Source organism: Melitaea cinxia, chromosome 24 (assembly GCF_905220565.1).
Source record: "Melitaea cinxia chromosome 24, ilMelCinx1.1, whole genome shotgun sequence".
NCBI classification, from domain to species: Eukaryota; Metazoa; Arthropoda; class Insecta; order Lepidoptera; family Nymphalidae; genus Melitaea; species Melitaea cinxia.
The window spans coordinates 6122794-6149558 of NC_059417.1; the positions used below are offsets into that span (position 1 = coordinate 6122794).

The 26765-nt window shown below is 34.0% G+C and overlaps 2 protein-coding genes across 2 annotated transcripts; one reads left to right on the forward strand and one right to left on the reverse strand.

The window, feature by feature from the left end:
- Positions 1–1102: 1102 nt before the first annotated feature.
- LOC123665703 (peroxisomal membrane protein PEX13) lies at positions 1103–16787 on the forward strand. The gene is made up of 5 exons (XM_045599965.1): positions 1103–1422; positions 3052–3188; positions 3924–4060; positions 8402–8567; positions 16233–16787. Exons 1-5 carry the CDS (start codon positions 1130–1132, stop codon positions 16553–16555), a joined length of 1056 nt encoding a protein of 351 aa, XP_045455921.1. The 5' UTR covers positions 1103–1129; the 3' UTR covers positions 16556–16787.
- A 3454-nt stretch (positions 16788–20241) lies between these two features.
- On the reverse strand, positions 20242–24137 carry LOC123665702 (40S ribosomal protein S7). Its single transcript, XM_045599964.1, has 5 exons — positions 24027–24137; positions 23499–23660; positions 22989–23173; positions 22325–22472; positions 20242–20351 (listed from the first exon to the last, which is right to left on the reverse strand). The coding sequence occupies exons 2-5, from the start codon at positions 23658–23660 to the stop codon at positions 20274–20276; spliced, it is 573 nt and encodes a 190-aa protein (XP_045455920.1). The 5' UTR covers positions 24027–24137; the 3' UTR covers positions 20242–20273.
- Between the last annotated feature and the right edge of the window lie 2628 nt (positions 24138–26765).

Genomic DNA, 26765 nt, shown 5'->3' on the forward strand with positions numbered 1-26765 from the left:
TTTGTAATCCGTGTAATAAAGAGCCAAGTTAACAGTCATGCAATCAGTCCGGGGTCCAAATAACAATCCAGGTGATGTCGTAACACGTAGAAGATCAAAAAGTCCGTAAACAAGCCAAAACGTAGGGAATAACACAATAAAATTAAAATCACAACGAACACTGAACAAACACAAATAAACGAGTGATTCAAAATTCAAATATGGCCGACTAATGCACGATGGGCCTCAATAATATTGCCACGGCAAAAAATATTGGAGATAAATTAAAATATACTTATATTTTATAATATATTTTTTTATACCTATGAATCGTACAAAACATGTTTAATTGATTATTTAAATTAATTATATTTGCAAAAATTCTAGACTCTACTGCCGCTACTGCCATCTATTTTTGGCACATTAATCTATCACCCCGAACTCACCCTCCTCCTCTAAAAGATGGCGTTAGTTTGTATGAATATTTTTGAATTACGATATTGTATGAGAGTTTCACACCCCTGGACTAAACGATGCTCCGATTGGAACTAGGTCAAACTAAAAAATATGTTTCCTTGAAAAAACGAAAATTTATTGAAGATAAATAAAATTAGTATAACTTACTTATTTGTTACTAACTACTAACTTAGCAAAGCATGAATTTGAAATAATTTTTTTTTTCATTATATTTTTAATACAGTACTGTGTCTTATTAATGTGGCAACATTTGTGCAAAATTGAACAAGAGAACTGTCATATTTCCAGGCTCCAGCTGACGTTGAGTCACAGAGTATAAAAAACGTTTTATATTTATTATAATCACAAAATTCCATCACTTGCTTTTACGGTTAGTTGTACATAATATACTCTTTGGTTAGTTGTTTCTCAACTTCCGTAAGTTATCATATCAGAAACTTGAAGTAAACTTGTTTTTCTTTTTAACAATTAACTAAAACATAGTGAAAATTCAGTTCTTATACACAGTTAAATGACGTGATTATTGCTGTTTAGTGTAATACACACAATTATTAACGTGTTGAATTATTTATATAGTGTGAATATTTATATAAGTGTAAATACAACAATGAGCGATGAACCAGCGAAGTTGTTCAACGGGAACTCTGACCCCACTTTATCTAACGCTGGTGTAATGGACGGAGGCGAAGGTCCTTCGTTCAGAAACCCAATACCATCAACATCATTTTCTAATAATATTGGTCCTCCAGCCTTGCCCCCAAGACCTGAATACATGCAGCCTAGCTATGGAATGAATGCTGGTTATTCTTATGGTGGTATGGGAGGCTCTTATGGCATGGGAGGATATGGTGGATATGGATACAATGGTTTTGGAGGTGGTTATGGCATGGGAATGGGAATGGGGATGGGTGGTATGAACTCTTATGGAGCATTTAATAGATATGGACCTATGGATCTTGAGAGCAGGTAAATGTGTATTGTGTATTTGCCCATTATGCATATGAGGAAAATAATTCTATTTATAAGTAGTAACAAAGATACGTGTGTATCAACAAAGTGTCCTAATAAACATTATATTTTACATTTTATATACATATATAACAATACTCTTCATCTTGTATGGTTTGACTATATGAGTTTTATTATTAGGTATTTGCTAGATTAATAGACATCTTCATCAGACATCTATTTGAATTTTGAGACAGTTATTTGATTCAGCTTAATTTTTATAGCTTCTTATTTTCATCCATGGTAATTATGTATAAAACTGGCCTCTAATTAATGGGACTAGGGGGGAGAGGGGTGAAGGGGAGAGAGGGTTTGGTTTTTCACCCTCCCCCCCCCTCGGATAACTATTATCCGTGGTTACGGAGATAAAGTTTTGAGGTTAAATTTTTAAATAGGAAAAAATTAACCTACTACCTTTGAGGTTAGAATAACGCTTGGCTCTGGCGCTGCGCGAAGTGCAGCACTCCCTCCGCACCTTCGGCTTAACAAAAAACACTAGGAGTAGGGCAGACCAAGACCACGTGGACAGTGGGGTGCTCCGATTCGGTTTTGGGTATCATTCGAATTTCTATACCTATATTCTAGCATGCAATACTAGAATATTATTACTTAGAATATTATTTCTGATGCGTTATTTTGTTTAAAAGTGTCTATTTGTCAGTTGTTAAAGGTCAATTAGTATTGTATGATGATTTTGCAGTAAAGATGGTTTTTACGTACATTTGTTCGAAAATAACATGTGAAAGTCGTGGAACGGAGTATGAGTGCACTTCCTGCAGCAACGCAGTTAAGATAGAGTCAGAAATAACAAAAATTTAATGTCCCATAAATTAGAGGCTGGTTATGGACATAATAGCCTCATCCATAAATAGACAAATGCGAAAATCTGTTCACTGCTAAATTTGATGTTTTAAAAACAACCATTTTCCTTTTATCTCAAGTTATTGACGTATTTAATGGTTTACAATGATTTATTGCCTATTGTAAGATAATGTTATTACAATAACGTTGTCAGCCTCATTATTAGAGAGAGAGCAACAACATTATTTGTAGAATTAACGGTTTAATAACTTGCAAAATAGGTACATGAACCTAACCTAACAAATTATTATTAATAAATATCTTTAATATTTACATGCTATTATCGTATGCTCCAAAGATAAGCAACTTAATGCCTATGTTATAAGTAACTACAAACTAATAAAGCTACTTTGTCATTGTTAAATTCATTTATAAATTCATATCTTACACATAGTCAGGATGGGAATTGAACCCACAAACCCAGAGCAGAAAGTAGGGTCACCGCACACTGTAAAGAGGCTAGTCGAGTTGGTGCAGTAGTCACAATAATTAACTAATGTGTTAGCAGTCATGGATTTGGACATGGTCATGGACAATTGTTTAAACATTAACTTCAAAACAAAATTTGCTCATAGTCTTGTGATTGTATGGAGTTAGGAATAGTATGTACCATAATTAACACCTTCATTATTACTTTGAATAATTTAATTGTATTTACCTACTTACACTAATATTGTTTTGTTTGTAAATGTTATATTTTTGTCTCACTGCTCTTCTTTCTTTTAGGTTTATTCAAATGGCAGAAGAGAGTTCAAGACCAACTTTTGACTCAATACAGAGTGTTTTACACGCAGTTGGCAGTATAGCTATGATGTTGGAAAACACATTTTTTGCTTTAACTAGTTCTTTTAGAGCTATCTTAGGTAATTAAAAATATACTTTATTCGTTTAGACTTCATTAATAGTGCTTTTAAAATTTATACATCAATTTCAAAAATATATTATAAATATAATTTATAAATCACAAAAGGATTTTTAGCTATAAAACTAATATTGTTATGTAAACTTTTTTATTCAGGCTTAATAAATTATATAATACAATAAGCTATTACTGACGTAGCTTGATAACCTTGTAAATGAAGGAAATGTGTATAAAAGATTACATTCATATTTTAAACTAAAACTAAATGGACAATGCCCACATGCAAGCGTTACATAACAGATTTTTAATCTCAAAAGTATTGAAATGAAAAATGGATACGCCACAAAAAGAAGCTTTGTGCAAACATGCACTCGCCTTTTATTTATAAATATTTTAGCATAAAATGGAGAAATAGATTTTTTCATTTCTCCTAATAATAGTTTAAAAATATTTCCTTAAAATTAGTTTTTAAGTGTATGTCCGAAAATATACTTTTTTTTTCTCAATTGGCAATTCTCGTACATAGTACATTTACCATTATCAAACAAATATACTCTAAAATAATATTCAGTTCTATATTTAAATCTATTAAGATAAATTTAAACATGGCTTTTAATCTGTCAAACCACAGTGGAGCAGTGTGATGGATTAAGCTCGACTCTTCTTCTTTATAAAGATAGACGCTTTGGCATATTGATGGGACATTACAGACTAAATTATGGTTTTTTCTTTATAGGCGTAGCAGAAAACTTTGGTCGTTTAAGATCATTATTTGCACAGTTCTGGTCCACATTTGCAGTTGTTAGGAGCCTGAACTGGCTTGTCAGGAAACTGCTCGTTTTGCTCGGCATAAGAACTGAAAACGAGTTTAAGGTAAGTTAATGTTTAAATGATAATAAAACGCCGCAACGGCCTAAGAGAAAGAGAGAGAAAACTGATTTATTCCAAAATTGTTGAAATTAACTGTTTGTCTTGTATTGTTAATATTTATCTTCATTCACATTTTTACCCGACTGCCAAGGAAGGGTTATGTTTTTCGCGCGTATCTTGTATGTATGTATGTATGTATGTATGTATGTATGTATGTATGTATGTATGTATGTATGTATGTATGTATGTAATATTCTTTACTACCTCATATTTCCAGAACCACTGAACGGATTTACATAATTGAGGTATTGTTAGGTTCGTATTAGCTGCCCAAGTGTTCTTAGATAGGTGACATTAAAAAAAATCAAACATGGTGGCTGCGCGAAGCCATTGTAATTAATGAAAAAAAAATTTTTTTTCTCGAATACTACAATATGGATATCAAATTGAAGGGCACAATACAAGGATTTTAAAAAGGTATATCATGATTATTTTAACCTAATTATTACAGATAAAACGTTATAATTTGTGTGCTGTGTTTTCAAAATTACTTAGTACCTACATATCAGTACTTATTTAATTACTTTAAAATATACTGTATTGCACAACCAGAAACAATGCATATGTACAAAAGGTGGTCTTATTGCTTGCCAACATTCCTTTATAAAAAGGTCATGAAAAAGAATTAGGTGACCTACAGAAAAATACCTACAATATATTCAGACAAAAAATGACTTCACACAGTTTAATAAAAAAAAACATTTTCTTTTTCAATCAAATCCTCTTCTTTATAACGACTGTTACTTCTGTAGTAACGTCAGTCAGTCAGTCAGTCAGTAAGTCAGTCAGTCAGTCAGTCAGTCAGTCAGTCAGCCAGCCAGCTCAGCCTATTGTCACAGTCCACTGCTGGACATAGGCCTCCCCAAGTTCGCGCCAAACATGAAGAATGTTCTCAAATTTACTAAATCTTTTTTAAGTGTGTTGCTGGCTGTTGTATAACTTTATGCTGGGTGTACCGATTTTATGATTCTTATTTTAAACGAAAGCTGGTGCTTGCCATTTGGTCCCATTTAAATTTGATTGAGATCTGACGAGTCTTTTTTTACTTATCCCTAATAATACATATTTACTTGACTATTTTTCTTTCTACCTGCGTTGTATTGGGTATTTGATAAATTGAAGTCAGTGTTTTTTTCGTTTGTGAGCAAAAAAAATATACATGTTAATTACTATGCAACACAACATTCATTGCTAATTCACTATTCATGAATTTAAAATCCGGCCATAGCTTTAACTATATTACTACTGTACATATACTAGAATTAAATTTTAAAATAAAGATATTTATGAATAGAGGAGATCTTAATTATTTTATAACAAGTGATAAAAATGATAAAGTAATCATTTCATTTTAAAACAAGTCATCTTATTCGCAAAGATATTTAATCTGGATTTTTTTACGTAACTTTGTAATAGTTTTTACTGTAGCAGTAGGTACATATCGATACAAATAAATCAAATTGGAATGTCTGTTTTTAATATTGAAATAACAGCTTTTTACTAAATTAATATGGAGGTATACACAGTACATATATCAAAATAACATTTTTTACAATTTTAGTCAGTCTGTCTGTCTGTCTGTTTGTTCCGGCTAAACTCTGATACGGCTGGAGCGATTTTGACCTGACTTTCACTGGCAGATAGCTGATTTATAAGTAGTAACTTAGGCTCCTTTTATTTTTGAAATTTGTTTATTTTATAAATCTGCAAACAGAATAATAACTTTATGTTAAATTCCACGCGGACGAAGTCACGGGCACAGCTAGTAACAAAATATATTAAACCCAGTGACAATATAATAGATGTTATGTAAACATTTCTTATCTATAGTAATAATAAGACCCGTGTTACTCCTTGCAATAGTAATCATGTAAATAGACAGATAATGAATTATAATTATAATTCATCTAAGTAAGAAATTTTACATTTTTTTTAGAATTACAGATTTATGGCTTTCATAAATATGACATCACATTGCGACCTTATAAAAGAGAGATTAACCATATTAACTCATGTGAAACACGGATAGTGATATAAAAATTTGTCATGAAAGTTTTCTCTTAAAATTCAATAAAATTACATTTTGCTCGCTATATCCTTCTTGGTATTTAATTTTCAATTTTCTAAATATAGTCTAGATATTATGTTGATGTTTCCTCATCCGAAATGGCAATGGAACAAAAGATAAGTAATCACAATTAAAATTATTATAAATCAAATATAACAATATGAGAGTTCTGTCTGTACAAATTGAGGCCATTTTGTGTCAAGAGAATCTTTGCGTTATCCCAAATAGAATCCTACTAATATTATAAATGTCTATGTAAGTTTGTTTGTTATGCTTTAACGCGAAAACTACTTTGTGTTCTTGATGATTCGTGTGAAATCGACAGTATAATTGGTGTATACTGCGGATATGCTTGAGTTACTAAATAAAATATATTTATTTATTTGTTAAGGACAACCAACAGAAGATACAATATAAATGCTTTATTTATTTTATACTTTATTGACCATCACAAATATATTACAAACAAAGCATAAAAATAGTTACAGACAGTGAAGTACAATGGGCGGACTTATGGCTAATTAGCCATTTCTTCTAGACAACCCATAGCTAGCATAGCTTTAATACATAATAGGTAAACAATGATCATTGTAATTGTTTTTATAGGCAGTCACTACATGCTATACTGCTCAGTGTAATGTAAATTTAATATATAAAATCACAACAAAGTGGATTTATGAGGGAAATAAAAATAATATAAGAAAAACATTAAAAACGCTAAAAAAATATTAAACAGCGCAGATACTTTAGCCAAAACCAAATGTATAAAAAGAAATAGATTTACATTTCAAATGTTAAATGTAAAAAAATACATCAGTTCAAAAAAAGACATTAATAATAATAATAATACAAATATATATATATTACACAGGAGATCATTAAAGAAAATAAAAAAGGAAAAATACCAAAATATTAACATGAATAATAGATAAGATATGTAATCGTTAAAACATTAAATTTGAATAAATTTATGTAAAATTGTCTTGGTAAAAGCATATCAATTTCGATTTAAAAACACCATAAACATATAACATTATATGTAAATAATATAATATTTATAAATAATGTTTGCTAGGTACAATCTTATTTATCGATTTCTTATGTAGTGGATATTTTTACGACTGGAATTATTTAATGTGACATTACGAATAGGTCCTTGGTAATGCTTTGTCACAGCAACTGGCTGTTGCGCATTATGATAGAGTTCGCAAATTCAGTCTCCGCATCTGGATATTTTTTTTTTTATAAACCTTACAGATGATGGTCTTGCCTCCGTGGAAGTAAATTCTAAAGCCCACTGAATGACTTAATTGTAAAGCCTTCATTTAATTATTAGTTCTATTTAAAACTCTAAAATGTTTATGGTTTAATTGAATATTTTTATTGGCATTTTTATGATAGAATTTTTAATGTGACAATTAAATTTAATATATTATTATAAATACTATATTGTAAAAATTGTATATGGGTTATTACTTACCTGAAGTAAAGATTTTAATAACATTTTTTACAATAATAATACTTGTTAGCATATTGTAGGAATATTATGGACCTTCCTAACCAAAACTGAGGGATATTCGAAATGTAATCTATGCGTCACTTCAGCCTATCGCAGTCAACTCCTGGACATATGCCTCCACAAGTTCGCGCCAAAAATGGCGTGAACTGCCCATAGTCACCACGCTGGGCGGGCGGTTTTGTGTCCGCAGGGCTGGTTTTGTGGCACCGAAGACGCTGCTACCCGTCTTTGGCCTGTTCAAATTCGGCTGTATTTCAAAGCCAGCAGTGGATGGTTATCCCGCCATCGGTCAGCTTTATAAGTTCCAAGGTCGTAGTGGAAGTGTTCTATGCGTCACCGTTACTGAAATTATTTTATAATATTTATCTAATACCCATTTATATATACGTGACACAGGTGTGTTAGTAGCAGAGACGAGTGTAGTTATAAATTTAAAAAATCAAAATAAAAAATAACTTTACTCCAGTAGACTTTAACAGAACTTTTAATACGTCGTTTTACGAATTAAAACTATATTTGTTTTATCCAATTTCTTGTAGTTAAAAATGATGCTACCACCGATACGGAATGTAGATTCTACACAAGAATCCTCAAGAAACTGCGCAGTTAGTCATTTAAAAAAAAACTGTGTAGTATAAAATTGGTAATATCTCGAATCTATTAATATATAAAAAAATAATTATAATAATCATTCCAGGCCTGGGCTGAGGCAGTAGCGGCGTCACAAACTAGTACTGCAACCCCAGAACAGCGCGCCAAAGGCTCGAGCTGGCCCATACTACTCTTCTTCGGAGTGATCGCCGCTGCCCCATACATTGTACTTAAAATGCTAAATGGGCTTTCAACTAGCATACATGAAAGATGTAAGTACTCACATACTTATGTTTGCAGAGAGGATACTAAGTTTTTCAATTTCTACCTCTGTAATTGTCTACTGGACTTGATACAAGAAAGAAGAAAATTATAACAATACAATACAATACAGGGAAAAAATGGACGAGGAATACATAGATAGAACTAAAAAAGAATAGGTTAACTAGGTTACTGACTCGGCATTGTTTTTGTTTTAAACGCTGATATTCTGGCAGAACCTGCGATGAGGCAATATAGGTATTGGTAGTAAGTTAGTCCAAACAAATATACACTAAAGTTCATAATATATATGTCAGAGAATTAAGAAGGAGAAGGCATACTTTTCGGCTTGAAGGTATATTTCTCTCTCTCATGATCTCAGAGTACTCACTCAGTCTACTGTGGGCATAAGTGGGTAATGTTGACACAAGTAAACACAATTAATGATATCACCAAATTATTATAACACTGGAATCAGTTAACAGAAAGGTAACGCAGTACGGAAGGCGGGTAGCGGGGGGCGAAGACTAACTTCTTAGCATTCGATGGATTCACGGTTCACCGTGCGGGTACCGAGTCCATCGTGTGGCAGAGGGAGTAACTCAGAGCAGTGCCTAGGACTTGCGACCCAGGTGTAGGTTTAAGGAGGCCCCCTTTGCAATGCGCATCAACGCTCACCTTCACTGCTCGAGTTATACGTCCCGCCTAGCCAAATTAATCGTAATAGGTAATAATTAATTCGATTGCACAAATTAATTATTGAATGAGTCTAGGTTAAGCTACTAGCAGGATACAACAAGTGTATCGTGCCAAGCCAGAGCCAAGACTGCCTTAGCCGAGGTGACACCGTTCGTTTTATACACGTCAGAACAATTCGAGTAATATAATAACTGAGGGTAGGTGACTATCGAACGATGTGCTAGGTGGCGCGTCGATCACCCCACTACTCTAACAGCTAATAATTGACAAATGACATTATCTGAATACACCCAAGTCAAACACTTGACGTTCTGTATTCATACTCTGCGACACGGCCATCTTGACAAGTCACACGTCCTCGTGTGATGCTGTAATAAGGAAAAAGGTACTGCGGTATCAAAGTCTCATCTCGGCCTATCCTGATTCACACTTAATCAAGGATAAAGTGATAGTACAACCACTTTTGATAACACACCATACAACCATACGCGAAACTATCATTAAATCAAAATTAACCAATCCCGATTGGTATGAACAGGACTCCATTATTAGTTCTACATAAAGTCGCTACAGACTGATTTCAGTGGGAGGTAGAAAAATATCTAACTTGAGGTATGCCGATGATACTACTCTTCTCACTCAAACAAAAGAGGACATGGAACACCTGCTGACACTTCTAGAGACAACAAGCCTCTCCTTTGGACTTACGATCAACAGAGATAAGACCAAAATGATGATAGTGGATCGAGCCGAACTAAACCATCCTGACATCTCTATGATTGGCAACTATGAGGTTGTCCAATCTTATGTGTACCTTGGTTTGACTATTGCAAACACCGGAGGATGCGAAGACGAGATTCGAAGGAGATGTGCTATTACAAGATCTGCCGTTGGCAAGTTAAAAAGAGTCTGGTGCAACCGTAATATCACCAGAGCCACGAAAGTCCGCCTAATGAGAAGCTTAATCTTCCCGATATTTCTTTATGGCGCAGAAACGTGGACGGTTAGACTCAAAGACCGACGCAAAATCGACGCACTCGAGATGTGGTGCTGGCGGCGACTGCTGCGGATCCCTTGGGACAGCGTTTAGGACCAATATTTCGATCCTACAAGAATTAAAAATCAAGCAGAGATTGTCGTCGACTGTGCAAACTCGAATCCTGAAATATTTCAGACACATTGTTCGAAACGAACAATCCATAGAGCGACTCGTTGCCCAAGGGCAGGTAGAAGGCAAACGGTCACGCGGTCGATCACCTACGCGCTGGACAGACCTTATCAAAGCTGCGACACAGACCTCCATAGTCCAGAGTTCTCGAGACGCCGAAAACCGCATCAAGTGGAGACGTATAGCGGGAGCTACTTTAGCCAATGAATCGTCGTCAACCATGACCACTCTGTCAAGAGTGAACGACTAAGAAGAAAGTCGCCACTGTCACCTAAATCGAGCGACAGCAGCTCATGCCACTCAGAGAGTGACGATAACCTTAATTAAAAGAGTCGTTACTGTCACCTAAATCGAGCGACAGTAACTCATGCCACTCAGAGAGTGACGATAACCGTAAGTCGCTACTGTCACCTAAATCGAGCGACAGTAGCTCATGCCACTCAGCGAGTGACGATAACCGTAAGTCGCTACTGTCACCTAAATCGAGCGACAGTAGCTCATGCCACTCAGCGAGTGACGATAACCTTGCCACCTCCATCGAGTGACGATAACCGTAATCAAGAGTCGCCACTGTCACCTAAATCGAGCGACAGCAGCTCATGCCACTCAGCGAGTGACGATAACCTTGCCACCTCCATCGAGTGACGATAACCGTAATAAAGAGTCGCCACTGTCACCTAAATCGAGCGACAGCAGCTCATGCTACTCAGTCAAACTTTACGTAAAAGAGGAAAGTAGACAAACTCTACGCTCTAAACTTAAGATATTTGAAGGACTTTACAATAATCTCAGTCATAACTAATCACTACACATAAATACCACAGCCATGTACCATCGACGTTATCACAACCAAAACTATAGACGTACTCTACTTCCACAACAAGTTACAACCAAGCTTTAAGAAATCTCCGAGTGAATACCTCTAACACCACGGCTCTCTAGCCGAAGAGCAAACACATTACTCTCTCACAACGATCTCCATAGACCACGACCTCCGCCAGAGTTAAACGCACATCGCACACCCACGGACTACGACTACGAAATAACTACTGGTACGGTCAAACACATTACGGTCGATAAAGTCATTCACTCAAGTTTCTTAAGCTTCATTATCAACAAGATCTTAAATTACATCAATTTCGCCTGGTACATGACCTACTGGTATTTTCCCTAACCTATCGTGAGTATTTGTAGGTACGTTCTAATTTTGTCTGATTTACCTCTTCGTTTTGAATTAAGACCAAGTCACCAATGTCAAACTTTAAAATTTTAGCCTTAATTTTATTAAATCTAAATTTGTCGTAACTCGCACTCGTTTCTATGTTCCTAGCCACTTACTCTGCTATAAAAAGCAAAGAGAACCTATCTGGCACCGCGTTAGAGTTCATTTCTTCACAAGTAGTATAGGACTCACAAACAGAAACCGACTGGGGCAAATGATGTTAGCTTCTATTAGCTCTCTAATCTTAGAACGCACTATCTACCTTTCATCTGGACTGAGCCTGTAAGACGTTAAACAGCACGGTAAACAGTATGATTCGCATCAAGAAATCTAATTATTAGTTCACTAGATGTGACACGCGTGTGGGGTAAACAATCAATAAAAGCGTGAACAAATTCCTTAAGCAAGGACAGCAGAGATTCATTACTCAGAATACCTATGTCGATATCGTCAAGATTGTACAAGAGTCCCGGTTCGTAAGTACAGGTAGCAACAGATTTTTATTTTGCGATATTAAAAAAACGACTCAGTAATGCTAATTGTACACCTCGCTTTGAAATTTCTCGACCAATGATTACGTCATATTTGAAACAATCATCGGGCAATCACATGAAGTAGAATCGATAAACGACTACCACTAATCAACACGTCACAAAGGACTTGTTCAGTACAATCTTCATTAGCATAACATACAGCCTGTAAATGAATAATCGCCCTATGAAGTTACGGCCAACAGTTTGTCTAACAAGATAACATTCGGCACTGGAATCAAAATAAAAATAGTACGACTCACAAGATTGTTGTAATTTTCCACAAACGCCTGCCACTGTACAGACATCCACGCGTCGCTCTGCTACAGCGTCGCCGGGATTGCCGCGACGCTGAAACTCATCACGACGCTCATGACCGTTGTGACAACCACGGCTATTGCGGCGACACTCACGACTGGGGTTGCGACTACCGCGGGGGCTCGATACTACGATCACGCTCACAATCTGACATTGTAACTGAATCGAAACAAAAACAGAATCGCAAAATCAATCGCTACACAATTACCTACGTATCACGTATTAAAACAAAACTAAATTCAACAAATAACCGGTAAATCGAATAACGTAATCGAACACTGAACAAAAACCACTTACACACCGATAAGAATACAACAGAACGACCGAAAAGAACTAAAATATCGATGTAACCACCAATCACCACAAAATATTGCAACTAACTCGCACACTTGCTAAAAACAGATGTATTGTCAGGGGATAGGCCTATAACTTCACATATTTTCTGAATGATAGCTTCCATACCGGAAGCGAAGAGAGACATTTGGTCGTTCAATGTAACTAACTAAATTAATTAAATTTTGAAAGTGGGGTTGGATCTGATCCCGCTTCTGATGTCAGAGAATTAAGAAGGAGAAGGCATACTTTTCGGCTTAAAGGTATATTTCTCTCTCTCATGATCTCAGAGTACTCACTCAGTCTACTGTGGGCATAAGTGGGTAATGTTGACACAAGTAAACACAATTAATGATATCACCAAATTATTATAACACTGGAATCAGTTAACAGAAAGGTAACGCAGTACGGAAGGCGGGTAGCGGGGGGCGAAGACTAACTTCTTAGCATTCGATGGATTCACGGTTCACCGTGCGGGTACCGAGTCCATCGTGTGGCAGAGGGAGTAACTCAGAGCAGTGCCTAGGACTTGCGACCCAGGTGTAGGTTTAAGGAGGCCCCCTTTGCAATGCGCATCAACGCTCACCTTCACTGCTCGAGTTATACGTCCCGCCTAGCCAAATTAATCGTAATAGGTAATAATTAATTCGATTGCACAAATTAATTATTGAATGAGTCTAGGTTAAGCTACTAGCAGGATACAACAAGTGTATCGTGCCAAGCCAGAGCCAAGACTGCCTTAGCCGAGGTGACACCGTTCGTTTTATACACGTCAGAACAATTCGAGTAATATAATAACTGAGGGTAGGTGACTATCGAACGATGTGCTAGGTGGCGCGTCGATCACCCCACTACTCTAACAGCTAATAATTGACAAATGACATTATCTGAATACACCCAAGTCAAACACTTGACGTTCCGTATTCATACTCTGCGACATATAGTTATAGCTGACGATTTTTTTTTGTATGATAACAACACATAAAACGAATGTAGACAACAATGAAATGTAATCAATGTATATTTGTACCCATTAAAGATAATATAAATATATTCATGATTAAATATTTGAAATAAAAGTAACGACGATATTGTTTATATTTTTATATAAACTTATATTTTAATACAAAAGATAAGTGTCACGTGCAGTGATTGATATTGACGCATTAACTGTTAAGAATTATGAAAAAAAAAAGTTATCAGTCATTCTAAGATAAATATTAAAATTATCTCCATTCTCATATCTCTTTTCAGCTCTCACTGTATAGCCCCATTAAAGGCCCCTTGTACGTTAGCGCTTAGCGCTTATTTTTATAAAATATCATGCACAACCCACAAACAAACACAACAAAGATATTAGTGAAAAATTATAGGTCTAGCGAAACATTAATCGACTGATTCACATTTTTAAATCTGTATATATATTATTGTTTGTCTATATGTCCTTTATAAAATCGTAAACTTTGCATTTGATCATATCATGATCTTCAGCAGTGTTGTGCATGAGCTCTCAAAGGTTTCGGAGTTGCTGCGACCAAAAAAATAAAATAAAAAAAAACGTAGCAACGCACACAGTGTAGCTAGTTACTCTACACTACACACTACACTACACTAGTAGTACAGCTAGTTTTATTATATGTATTTTTGGTTAATGCAATTGATAATTTTAGTTATTAAAATACTTCAACAATGTTCGAATTTAACACATTGTAATAAATTATTAAAACAATTTTGCTTTTGCCATTTTTGGATAAGCTACACAACTACATAAATTTTACATTATAAAGCACTATAGTCTACTATTTTTAACCGACTTCAAAAAAGGAGGAGGTTACTCAAATCGACCGTATTTTTTTAAATGTATGTTCGGGGATAACTCCGTCGTTTATGAACCGATTTTGGTAATTCTTTTTTTTTTTTTTTGTTGAAAAGTAGATCCTAGAGTAGATCCCTAGTTTGGTACCATGATAAAGAAACCAGGATCTGTACGTCTACCATGAGTTTCCAGAGACGATACACGTTAGCGAGTGTAGTAGAAAATTTGTATGGCAAGTTGAGCAGCGCCTCTACCGGATACTATTGTTACTATATTTGGTACCATAAGTTTTCTCAGGACAGTTAAGTTAACTACACTCGTAAATGTCATTCTAGAGCGCCGATATTTTCATACAATTCGCTACCATGAGTAACATATTTGACAGATGTCACCCTGTTTAACGTTACTATTATAGTTGCGTCACTCACTTGAAAAAATCGTGCGAGAAGTTTATAATTATTAGGTTTATATACTATTTAATTGCATTATATTTGGTAGAACATAGCCCCGTTCCTAAAACACAATTTACGATATAACAATATTATTTTCTATATTCAATTTACGAAATAATATAATACAAATTATACAATTTATTTAGAAAATTATGATCACGATTTACGTTAATAAAGAAAGAGATAAATAACCATAACACTTAAATAAACACTTACTTTTTCATATAATCCACCATGTTCGAACTGGGAAGCATTAGTTCTCATTTTTTATATTTTGTTGTTTTAGGATTATTGTATAACAATTAAACAATATGATTGTTTCACAAGTGTTTGACAACAACTTAAGTTAGACATTTAAACTGACGGAATAAATTGAAAAAATTTAGAAGTTCTTGAGCTCGCATGAATACACTGTAATATGCTGCTTTGCATTTTTGTCGGATTATTTTAAACTTCGTTTAGACCTCACTTCATTCGAAAGTCATCATGTTTACTCTTTCTTTTTTCTATACGGAAGAAAGAGATAAAGATATTAGTAACTAATACCAATATAACGGATTTAAAACTATAAGTCTTATCGAGTGCTCGATAGACTCTATAGTGAAATTCAGAAATACTCGTAATAGGTATGGTATAGATAACTATTTCTGTTGCGTTTCTACGTTTACTACTGTAGTTATGTCATGTGCGCTTGTAACAAAAACTCATGGTAGACGTACTGATGATGGAATCTCAGAGAAATCGAGGAAAACTCTCGAAAATCCGCATAACTTTTTACTGGGTACCGATTCTGATGATTTTTAATTTAATCGAAAGCCGATTTTTATCATGTGGTTACATTTAAATGTCATCGAGATCTGATTACAACTTTTGGAGTAATCTTTGATAATGCGTATTTACTTAATATTTTTTCGTCTACCTACGTTGTATTACTTGTCGATATAATTGAAGTCGGTTTTTCTTCGTTTGCCTGCAGACACAATTATTTATTATTAAAAAAAAAAACAATTGAAATAATTTACTTTAAAACGCTCGCATTTAATAGTTTTTCAATTACTTGTAAAGTATAAAATTTACAAAAAATGTTTAATACGATAAGTACAATACCTTACACCATTTTTTTTTATAATTATTACAGTGCAAGATCCAACCACATGGCAAAATCCCCTACGAGCAGTTGCCCAGCACGATTTCCAGGCATCATCTCCTCAAGAAATGAGCTTCAGTGCTAACCAAGTTCTAACAATCGCACCCCAACATCTTCAGGGTAACCTCTGGAACTCAGGTTGGCTTATGGCCTCCACAGATAGACAAACTGCTGGATTAGTCCCAGTCAATTATATAAAAGTTGTTAAACCTGTAAGTCAAAGTGAAAATGTTAATAATACAGCTAGTAAATCAAGTGATTCTCCTGATCAATGTAACGAAAAGTTAGAGAAATATTACAACCAGGAGCTTTAATTATAAATATAGTTTTTGAAACTGCAAACATCGATTTTTGTTATTGTACAGTTAATTTGACAAAATGTCTAAAATATTACTGTCTCCCCTGCATGCAATCTCCTTTTGTATTGTTCAGAAATTTAAATGAAATGGTACAGCTATTATGTACAACTGAAATGCTATCAAAAATATTCAATTGAAAAATTGCATATGATATTAAAAGACTATAAATATATTTACACAATATTAAGATTTATTAATTATTATTTTTTTTACCATTTGGTTGTGGTTTATTTTTAATTGCCTTTTTCTTATTAATTAGCAAAATGATAATTGCTTTTAATCTACAAAAAACTGCAAATTTAAATAGAGGATACATTGTAAATGACCAAATTAATTGTTGTATTTAACAAAGCCAGGTGATTTATGTTTTTCTTTGAAATAAACAAAGGGCATTTTTAAACTTTTTGGTGAATGACAAAATCTTTAAAAACTTACTTTGTTTGCCAGGATTAAAAAAAAATATGTTTATTATTGTGTTTTATCTGTATATAATTAGTTTAATGTCTTAATGTAATTGTTAATTAATTCGGAAATTTTATTATCTGTGGTATTGTAAAATGAAATTATATTAAATTGATGGTTACATATTTTTTGTAAAATTGTTTTTACATTGAAAAATATTTTATTTGTAATTATGTATATAACACGTTAAACGCCATGAGGGACACCAGTTGGGCCTCACTTGTTTGGTCCATGGGACCAGCTTAAAAATCCTTATTTACAAAATTTTTATGATAAGTTTTTATTGCACTACCATTCCCATTCTTAAAGATCTTACTTATTTTTCCTTACACTAAATAACATATTTTTCTGAGTCATATTTTTTAAGTTGGCTCTGGCTCGCGGTCATGTGGTGTCCCCCATGGCACAAACAGAAAAATTACAAAATCAAAGCGGCGCGGCGTTTAACGTGTTAAGAAAATATTAAATTTAATGGGTAGCGATATTAATGAGATTTGTAGCTATGGGCTTGATATGGGATTCAAAAAGAATATTTCAATTGTTTAATTTTGCCTTTTAAGTTCTCTCTTCATTCTTTTTAGTAAAATGTGATGTGGTGATGACGTATGTGATGACTGATTTTTATAATAAAATTATATTGACTACTAATTCTATCTTTGTTTTGATATAATTTTACTCGTTTATGCTTAAATAAAATCGAGGAGTATATTGGTTTGAAAACATCTTATCTTTATCCTGTGTATTATTATATTTTGTCTCTGAAAATATTAGGGGAGATTTGAAAATTAGTTTTCTTTTTAATATCATCATCATCATTTCAGCTTATCACAGTCCACTGCTGGACATAAGCCTCCACAAGTTGCACAAGCAAAAAATGGCGTGAACTCATGTGTTTGTGTTTTAATATACTCGTAAGCTATTAATATTAAGCGGAGTAACAAAATGTTTATATCTCTTGTCTTTATAATAATTTAGACACTTGTTGAAATACCATTTATTCGGGAAACAAAATATTATTTCATTATTCATTTAATTAAAAAAAGAAAATTAATCAATCAATTGGGAACCTTAGTTTTTGGTCAAATACATTAAAAAAAATTAAATTCACATTCTGCACTAAAGTACAAGAAGTAGTCTATTCACGTTTGCTAATTAGGTTAAAGTAAATTAGCAAGCCGTGTTCATATTGAACAATTACAGTCAGCTATTGACATGGTACAAAAGCGTCTGTAAATTTTAAAAATGGATACCGCTAATAGAAGCTTGTATGTTATATAAGGTAAACTTGACAAGTATTCAAAAATTTAAAGTTTGTATCTATTTTTAACCGACTTCCAAAAAAGGAGGAGGTTCTCAATTCGACTGATTTTTTTTTTTTTTTTTTTTTATGTATGTTACATCAGAACTTTTGACTGGGTGGAACGATTTCGACAAATTTTCTTTTAATCGAAAGGTGGTGTGTGCCAATTGGTCCCATTTAAATTTATTTGAGATCTAACAACTACTTTTCGAGCTATATCTAATAATGCGTTTTTACTTGACGCTTTTTTCGTCACCTACGTTGTATTATACCGCATAACTTTCTACTGGATGTACCGATTTTGATAATTCTTTTTTTGTTGGAAAAGAGATATCCCTAGTTTGATATCATGATAAGGAAACCAGGATCTGATGATGGGATCCCAGAGAAATTGATGGAAATTCTTGAAAATCCGCAATAACTTTTTACTGGGTGTACCGATTTTGATAATTTTTAATTTAATCAAAAGCTGATGTTTATTGTGTGGTCACATTTAAATTTTATCGAGATCTGATAACTACTTTTGAGTAATCTTTGATAACACGTAGTTACTTGACTATTTTTTCGTCGATATACGTTGTATTACTTGTCGATGTAATTGAAGTCGGTTTTTTTTCGTTTGTCTGCAAACACAATTATTGAAGTTTGAGGATAAATAATACACATTATCAGACTAGTATCACTTCAGCCTATCGCAGTCCATTGACGGACATAGTCCTCCACAAGTTCACAATAAAATTATACCTATATATAACAACATAGAAGCGATGTTAAATACTTGGGTATTGAAGTTTGACGTTAAATAATGGTCTAAGATCCCGATATAAAACGACCTTCACCGAGATGTTTATTTGATGAAATGTATTATTATATATATCTCATGCTATGCCCTCTTCTATCGCATGGTTGGGACCTCTCAGTTGCATACATTCACTCGCAGCAATATTTCACTTTTCAAAATTCGACAACCGGAATTCGGGACTGATTTTTCGCAGGCAACCCTATACCATCGTGAAGATCGTTTTATATCGGGATTCTATACTATAATACACATTATTAGTCTTTAGTGTCACTTCATCACCATCACTTCAGCCTTTGGGGAGCGTGAGGAACAGGTTGTGCAATTCCTCATCCCCCATCGAAAAGGGAGGTTCCTCCGACCAGACGAGTGTTGTGTCTGGTGGGCTACCGCCTCGACGGTTGTTGTCGGGTTCTTGTATACATACATGTTCAATTGCTCTGATAACTTGATATCGCGATGTAGGGTATGTCAGTTCTTAGTTCGTATGTTGAGCGATATATTTTGCTACAAGCCTATCGCAATCCATTGCTGGACATAGGCCTCCACAAGTTCGCGCCAAAAATGGCGCGAACTCATGTTTTTTGCCCAGTCACCACACTGAGCAGGCAGGTTGGTGCCGCAGGGCTGGCTTTGTCGGATTGAAGACACTGCTACCTTCCATCTTTCGTATAATTATATCATACAATTGGTGGATAAGAGATCTATATTACAAAACCATATTTTATAACTTGACATTTAGTATTTAAAAACTTGAGATCATGTTTTTAATTAAACATAGGTAGCTGTATGTATAAAATTATTTTTTACATATCCAAGTCCTAATAACTGTACAAATATAATAATACAATACGCGTCTTTTTTATATCATTTTTTGCACTTTTCAGAATCAGTTTTCTATACCTATAAGTTGTTGACAGGTTTTTAATTTTTGAATTGTGATAATTAGTCAAGCCTGATTTTTTTTTTTTTTTTTTTATTAGATAATTTTAATATTGAGAAAGGTAACTAAGACAGATCAGTAACCTAAAATAGTGGGTAACCAAGAAACTATGAGTAAAAATAAATGAAACGAAATTATAATATTTAAGTTTTATTGTAAAGTCATAAGTCTACAAGTAGGGTTCAGGGAACTCGAAAGTTACCTCACGCCCCGTCAACTTCTTGTATACTGACTGGAACGTGTCCACCTGTTAACAAAAACAACATATTACATTTAATACAGATTCAGTTTGACAAAAATAAATAAGATTCCACTGAAAATAACTTTTTTTTAGCATATATTAATTTAATTTAAAAATGAATTAACATTAAAAAAATATAACTATAATATATATAATTATCAACGTTCTTATGCAGCATTTAATTGTTCTAGTAAGTAACTATTGTGGAAAAGAAAGACATTTCCACATTAGATCAAAAAAACAAGAATTTCATACAATATCTATCATAACACACCTATTTATGTACTTTATACAATTAAAAATTCACTTCAAGCCATGTTTATTATTTTAATAGCATTAAACATCAGACATAATTATTGTACATGGTTTACAATTAACTAGGGTCAGGTAATTACACATTTGTGACATCTATAATATAAAAATGAGTCGCTGAATGTGTTGCTAAGCGCAAAACTCGAGAACGGTTGGACCGATTTCGCTAATTATTTTTTTGAAATATTCCTTGAAGTATGAGGATGGTTCTTACGGAGAGAAAAATTCAAAAAAAAAAAAATTAAAATTTCCTGAAAAAGTCTGAAAACAACACTTTTCTATACTCCCATACAAAAGATTTGTGATGATAATACTTAAAAGTCAATTTGAACTTTAATACCATACGATAAAGTTTGTGTTAGGCGATACGAAGTTCGCCGGGTCAGCTAGTTTTTAATAATACTGTAAACAAAGCAGCTTATTTTGTTTGATAAATGCCTCACACTTAGGATTTTCCACACCCACAACAATATACATAGCTAAAGTATTATTAACCACGAATAGTTATACAATTTATAATTTTCCAGTTTGCAATATTCATAGATTACAAATTTTGTCAGTCAAGTCAGTTGACCACATTTAAATATTATGGTGACATACATAAGGTATACATATGGTTTATATAATATACTATATTCACTAATAGAATTTTTTATGATATACTAATATGAATGATTTTGAACTTAACATGTTATGGTAAACATGGGCTGGTTTCCGCAACTCGACGACTTTGCGCCTATTTTGCGTAACTTAACATAGAATTCGTCTTATTTATTTTTGTATTACCCACACATTAGGGAATTCTAAACATTTTTAATTTAATAATATCATATCAAAATACAACTCTTCCAGCGGGGATCGAACCTGCACGCATAGTACTATACTTTCTTGCACATATCAAGGTTGGCTGGTAGAAAATGCATTAACGTTAAGCCCGCCTTTTGTACACACTTGTATTAGTGTAATTATTGTACAATGAAGAATTTAAATAAATAAATAAATAGTAGCATGATGCTCTCTCCTGTCAAAGATTTTCTGTAAAAGAACTCACTAGACGGAGCCGCGTCACTTAGAACCGAATATAAAATCATCAGATCAAAAATTTTCGATCTAAGCACCGACACAGTCAGTCGGAAGTGCAGGTTTGATTTGATATGATATTAAAAATGTTAAACTTACGCCGAGTGTCACGAAACAAAATTAAAATTTAAGTAGCGATTAAACTAATTTAATCACAAGAATTTCATACAATTTTTGCGATTAAATTGGTTTAATCACTACTTAAATTTTAATTTCTTTTCGTGCAACTTGGTGATAAAATGTTTGATATTAAGGATTTACATATCACCATTACATATTGTTATTCAAACTTTTGTGACTATTTAATTAGATAAACAATTAAAAGGTCGTTAGGTCTTAATGCAATGAGTTTTGTTATGATAATGCTAATTTTGTCAATTAGGTACTATAATATAAAGTGAATCATTCACAAAATAACTTTTAACAAAAACAAGTTTATTTTTTTTAAGCTATGATTGTTCAAATACTCTATCATAGTCTAAGTTTTATTAAAAATAATTTCTGTTGAATTAAATTATTGCTTAAATTAATTTTCTTTTATCCACACAATTAGTTTAATAATAAATAATACTCATGTTTATATTTACCTTGTGTTCAATGGTGGTCTGCTGATTCTTGTCAAGGTGCACTTTGATCAGTTGTGATCCGTCGAGTTTCACCCTGATCCTCTTGCCGACAATCTCAGCAGGAAAGACAAGATCCTCGAGGATAGCATCATACACGGACGTCAAAGTCCTGTAATAATCATATTGTTTGTAGTGCTATTATTTTAATAAGATTTAGTGATTTCATATTATTCTTTAGTTTTTGCAGAAATAACAGGGGCAAACATGTTGCCGACCTGCTCCAGGAGCTCTGGTTACCTTACTCACCACTGGGACAAACAACTTAAGAGCAGTGTTTACTTATTCAGGATATAGGATTACCTTCAATTAGTTTTGACGTTACCCACTTTTGATTTGGCAATACTATTTAAAATTTGTAAAAAAAAAAGAAAATCTCCCCCTTTCTAAAAATAGTGGCCTATTCCCAGCTGTGGGATGTTACAGACTGAATCAATCAATGATCAAAAATATATTAAATGATGCATATATATGATTTTATGTAAACATTGTTTTTTGTTTGTTTTTTTTTTATGCTTCAGCTTGTCTACTAGATAAGGCTGTATTAGCTTTAAATCCACCTTTTGAACAATGATTAAGTTGTGTAATAAATTTTTTAATAAACAAAATAGAATAACTTTTATTTTACCTTGATCTTGGCCTCTTCTGTTTGTTAGCGACACGTGTCTTGTGGCTAGGTTTAGGTAGAATTTTACGGTCACCAATGAACACGACATGCTTGCCGCTGAATTTCTTTTCCAATTCACGGACCAGTCTGATTTGAATCTTCTGGAAAGCCTTCAGCTTGGGCATGGGCACATAGATGATGATTGACTAGAAATTAATCAAATAATTAAATTATTACCAAGATTTTAATTTACAGATCAACCGACAGTGAAACAGTATTTATTTATAAGTATTTTAAAATGGAATGAGCTAGAAGTAATATATAAAAACTGCAGAATAAGATGTACACTATTAATTTGGATTTTAATCAATTAGAGTTTGAATACATTCTTAACAATAAACAAAACATCACCGGACGTATCGGATACTTCATTCTCACAATTTTTATTTTAATAGTTGTATAACATTTCCAAACGAAAATATGTACAATTAATAAATAGTATTTTGATGTTATAATTCTGTAGTTACTTACCTTTTTATTATGGAGTTCAATTTCCTTAGCTTTAGTAATGTAAAGCTCCCTTAGTTGGGCCTTCAGGTCAGAGTTGGTCTCCAACTCGACCAGCGCCTGAGAGATCGAGGTTTCGAAGCCATCAGGCTCGGCAGCGCTCGCTTTGATGATTTTCGTACTCATCTGGAAAGCCAACAATCACTTTATAACCAAACTTTACGATGTATAGGTTAGAACACTTTTCACCCTAAATACAATAAATGTACACTTGAGCACATGCAAACAATAACACTTTTAAATATATAACGCTGTGATATTAACTACTGTTCAATATTATTAGCTTCTTTCACTTTTTACAAATAAAAACAATCCTGGACACGGAGAACAGGAATTTGTCACTCATAAATATCATGGTAATCTTTACCCTAAAAATTGAACTTTTGTCGTTAATATGTTCTTTATAAAGTAAATTACGTTTTAGTTTTAATATTTGAAGAACGAATGCGTTAAATTTACAATTATTTAAAAATATATTCGGGATATAACCACCTTGAACACTGAGCGGGAGCAAAAGAGACAGATACAGAAAATGTCAAAATTGTGATCAAGTGAGTGTTACCAACTCAGATTCAACTAAAAACAAATTGACAAATTGGTGAAATTGGGCACTCCACTCTAAATTCTCATATTGCCTACACTATATTAAAATATTGTCTATTTGTCCCAAAATTAATGTGTATTTTACGCGCAAGCCCAATTTGAAAATGTCCTCAATTGACCGAAAAACTTGATACCACTTTAAAAAATTCATTAGACAAAATTCTAAATTTATCTTTTGATGAAAATTCGTGGACCCAAGCTACTTTACCAATTCGAGATGGTGACATCGGCGTGAGCAAAATTTCTAGTGTCGCTCTTTCTGCGTTTCTTGCTTCTGTGCATAGTATCAAGGGTTTATGTTCTGACATCTTAAAATCTAATTCAGTCCAAATTACAGATGCTACAGATGCAATAGACAACTGGAAGTTAATGTGTCCTAATGGCGATATCCCGAAGGACGCTACAAAACAAAAACTTTGGGATATGCCAATAGTTCACAATACTTATATAAGTTTAACGCAAAATCTTACAAGTGACAAAAACCGTGCCAGGCTAGCTGTGTCAAATAAAGAGTCAGGTCACTGGTTACACGCAATGCCGTCAAAAAATCTTGGGACACTTTTAGACAGTGAAAGTTGTAGAATTGCTCTCGGTTTCCGGTTGGAAACTCCACTGTGCTTTGAACACAGATGTCCGTGCGGAAAAGAGGTCGATTCTTTCGGGCTACACGGCCTTTCCTGTAATAAGAGTTCAGGTAGGTTTTCCCGCCACGGTTCCCTAAACGATACCATAAAAAGAGCTCTTGCCACCATCGACGTTCCTGCTCTTATCGAGCCTACTGGAATTAGTCGCAATGATGGCAAGAGACCTGGTGGATTGACGTTGGTTCCCTGGGAAAGGGGACGGGCGCTTTTGTGGAACGCAACCTGCGTTGACACACTTGCTCCGTCTCATGTCAGGGAAATAGCCTTAAAAGCGGGAGCCGCAGTGGAAAAAGCTGAAACGACAAAACGGCACAAATATTCGTCACTAATTCCAAATTACATCTTTGTTCCGTTTGCAGTCGAAACACTTGGACCTTGGAGTAGCAGTGCTAAAAAAAAATTAAATGAGATAACTCCTCGCCTTATTGCCTCCACTGGTGACAAAAGGGCTGGTGCATTTTTCGCTCAGAGAATCGGCATAGCGATTCAACGGGGAAATGCTTCTGAAAATCCAATAAACGCTAAAAAATGGCTCTAACGTCGATTCGAGTTGCCCGCTAGTTAAACCTGAAAAATATGTACAATTTTTGTATGTATTATACTCTATACTGTGTGATACGGCATCAAAGAATATAGCCACCCCCTCTCTTCCCGTGGGTATCGTAAGAGGCGACTAGGGGATAACACAGTTCCACTACTACCTTGGAGGCCTATGTCCAGTAGTGGACTGCGAAAGGCTGCTGTGATGATGTGATACTTAAATAACATAAAATGTTGTTTTGGAAAATGAACCTTTGATTTTTATGCTATACTCGCGTATGTGCGTTGCCGCCGAGGCTGAGCACATAATATTTACCTGTCAAGGAGTGCGATCCGTTCCCGGTAGCTGAACAGAGAATGCCTCAGCATGTCGTGAATTCGAGAAGGTACGTTAGGGATAATTTGATTGCGTGTTCAAAAATTAAGCTTTAATACATCGTTTAAATGTCCAACTCGTTTACAGCTCACGTATTTATTAGTGGCGACTGGCGGCGGATCGTTCCAGCACTGGGAGGCCGTGTGTTATAGGCGATTCATCAAAACAGTACCGTGCACAAGCATTTTATACTCGCTTTATCAGCTTTGATGTTCTAGAACCGAACAAAAAGAAGAAGAAGAATCGATGGCCGTTGGAGCAGACGAGTCCCGGAATAGAGACCGCGACTTGGCAAACGCAGTGTGGGACGTCCTCCGGCCCGTCGGACCGATGATCTACGTAAGATCGCCGACGTAGGCTGGATAAGGATTGGGAAAACCGGAAAGTCTGGCGCGAACTATGGGAGGCCTATGTCAAGCAGTGGACTGCGATAAGCTGAACTGATGATGATGAGTGATGATTTCATTATTTTTTTAAATATTCTTCTTAAAAGTATTTAATCTTATTGTGAATTTAATTATTTACAACGTAAAAAAATTATCACTTATTTAATATCGCAAAACTGGCTTACTGTTTTTGAACGTTTGTGTACATTTTATTTTGACATCTAACTATTCAAGTTATTGACATCCAGTTAACACGAAAAATTGCTGAAATTTCAGCTTAATTTTCTGAAAAGGGATTATATAAATTGAAGTTTATAGAAATACCTAACTTTTTATGTGTTGTAAAAAATCTATTTTAAAAAAGAAAGTATTAATTAAAGGAGGTTTAAACTTTATAGTTTAAAAATTGCGATATTTATTCCTCAAAGCCGATATTCATCTTTAGCAGTCATGTATTTTATAAATAAACCTTGAATCAAAGAAAACACGTCGATTGTAGGCGGAGTTACGTTATTGAAAACATGATACCATTGAATACCGAGTAAGTACACTTCTTTTATTAGTTTTATTATAAGACGAGTATAGGAGTGTAGGACTGCGTTAATACGTTTTTCCTACTCAATTTATCCGATTTTTTTTTTCTACCGGTAAGAATAAAATCTTTTTTATATAAAATTAGTCA

What these genes read in the sequence shown, in the direction of transcription:
- LOC123665703 (XM_045599965.1), top strand. Translation starts at nt 1,130, where the DNA reads ATGGACGGAGGCGAAGGTCCTTCGTTCAGAAACCCAATACCATCAACA. An exon ending in GAACTGAAAACGAGTTTAAG is followed by an intron (nt 4,061 to 8,401) that starts GTAAGTTAATGT and finishes TAATCATTCCAG; the next exon opens with GCCTGGGCTGAGGCAGTAGC. An exon ending in AACTAGCATACATGAAAGAT is followed by an intron (nt 8,568 to 16,232) that starts GTAAGTACTCAC and finishes TAATTATTACAG; the next exon opens with TGCAAGATCCAACCACATGG.
- LOC123665702 (XM_045599964.1), bottom strand. Translation starts at nt 23,660, where the DNA reads ATGAGTACGAAAATCATCAAAGCGAGCGCTGCCGAGCCTGATGGCTTC. An exon ending in TTGAACTCCATAATAAAAAG is followed by an intron (nt 23,174 to 23,498) that starts GTAAGTAACTAC and finishes ATTAATTTCTAG; the next exon opens with TCAATCATCATCTATGTGCC. An exon ending in AGACCACCATTGAACACAAG is followed by an intron (nt 20,352 to 22,324) that starts GTAAATATAAAC and finishes TTTTGTTAACAG; the next exon opens with GTGGACACGTTCCAGTCAGT.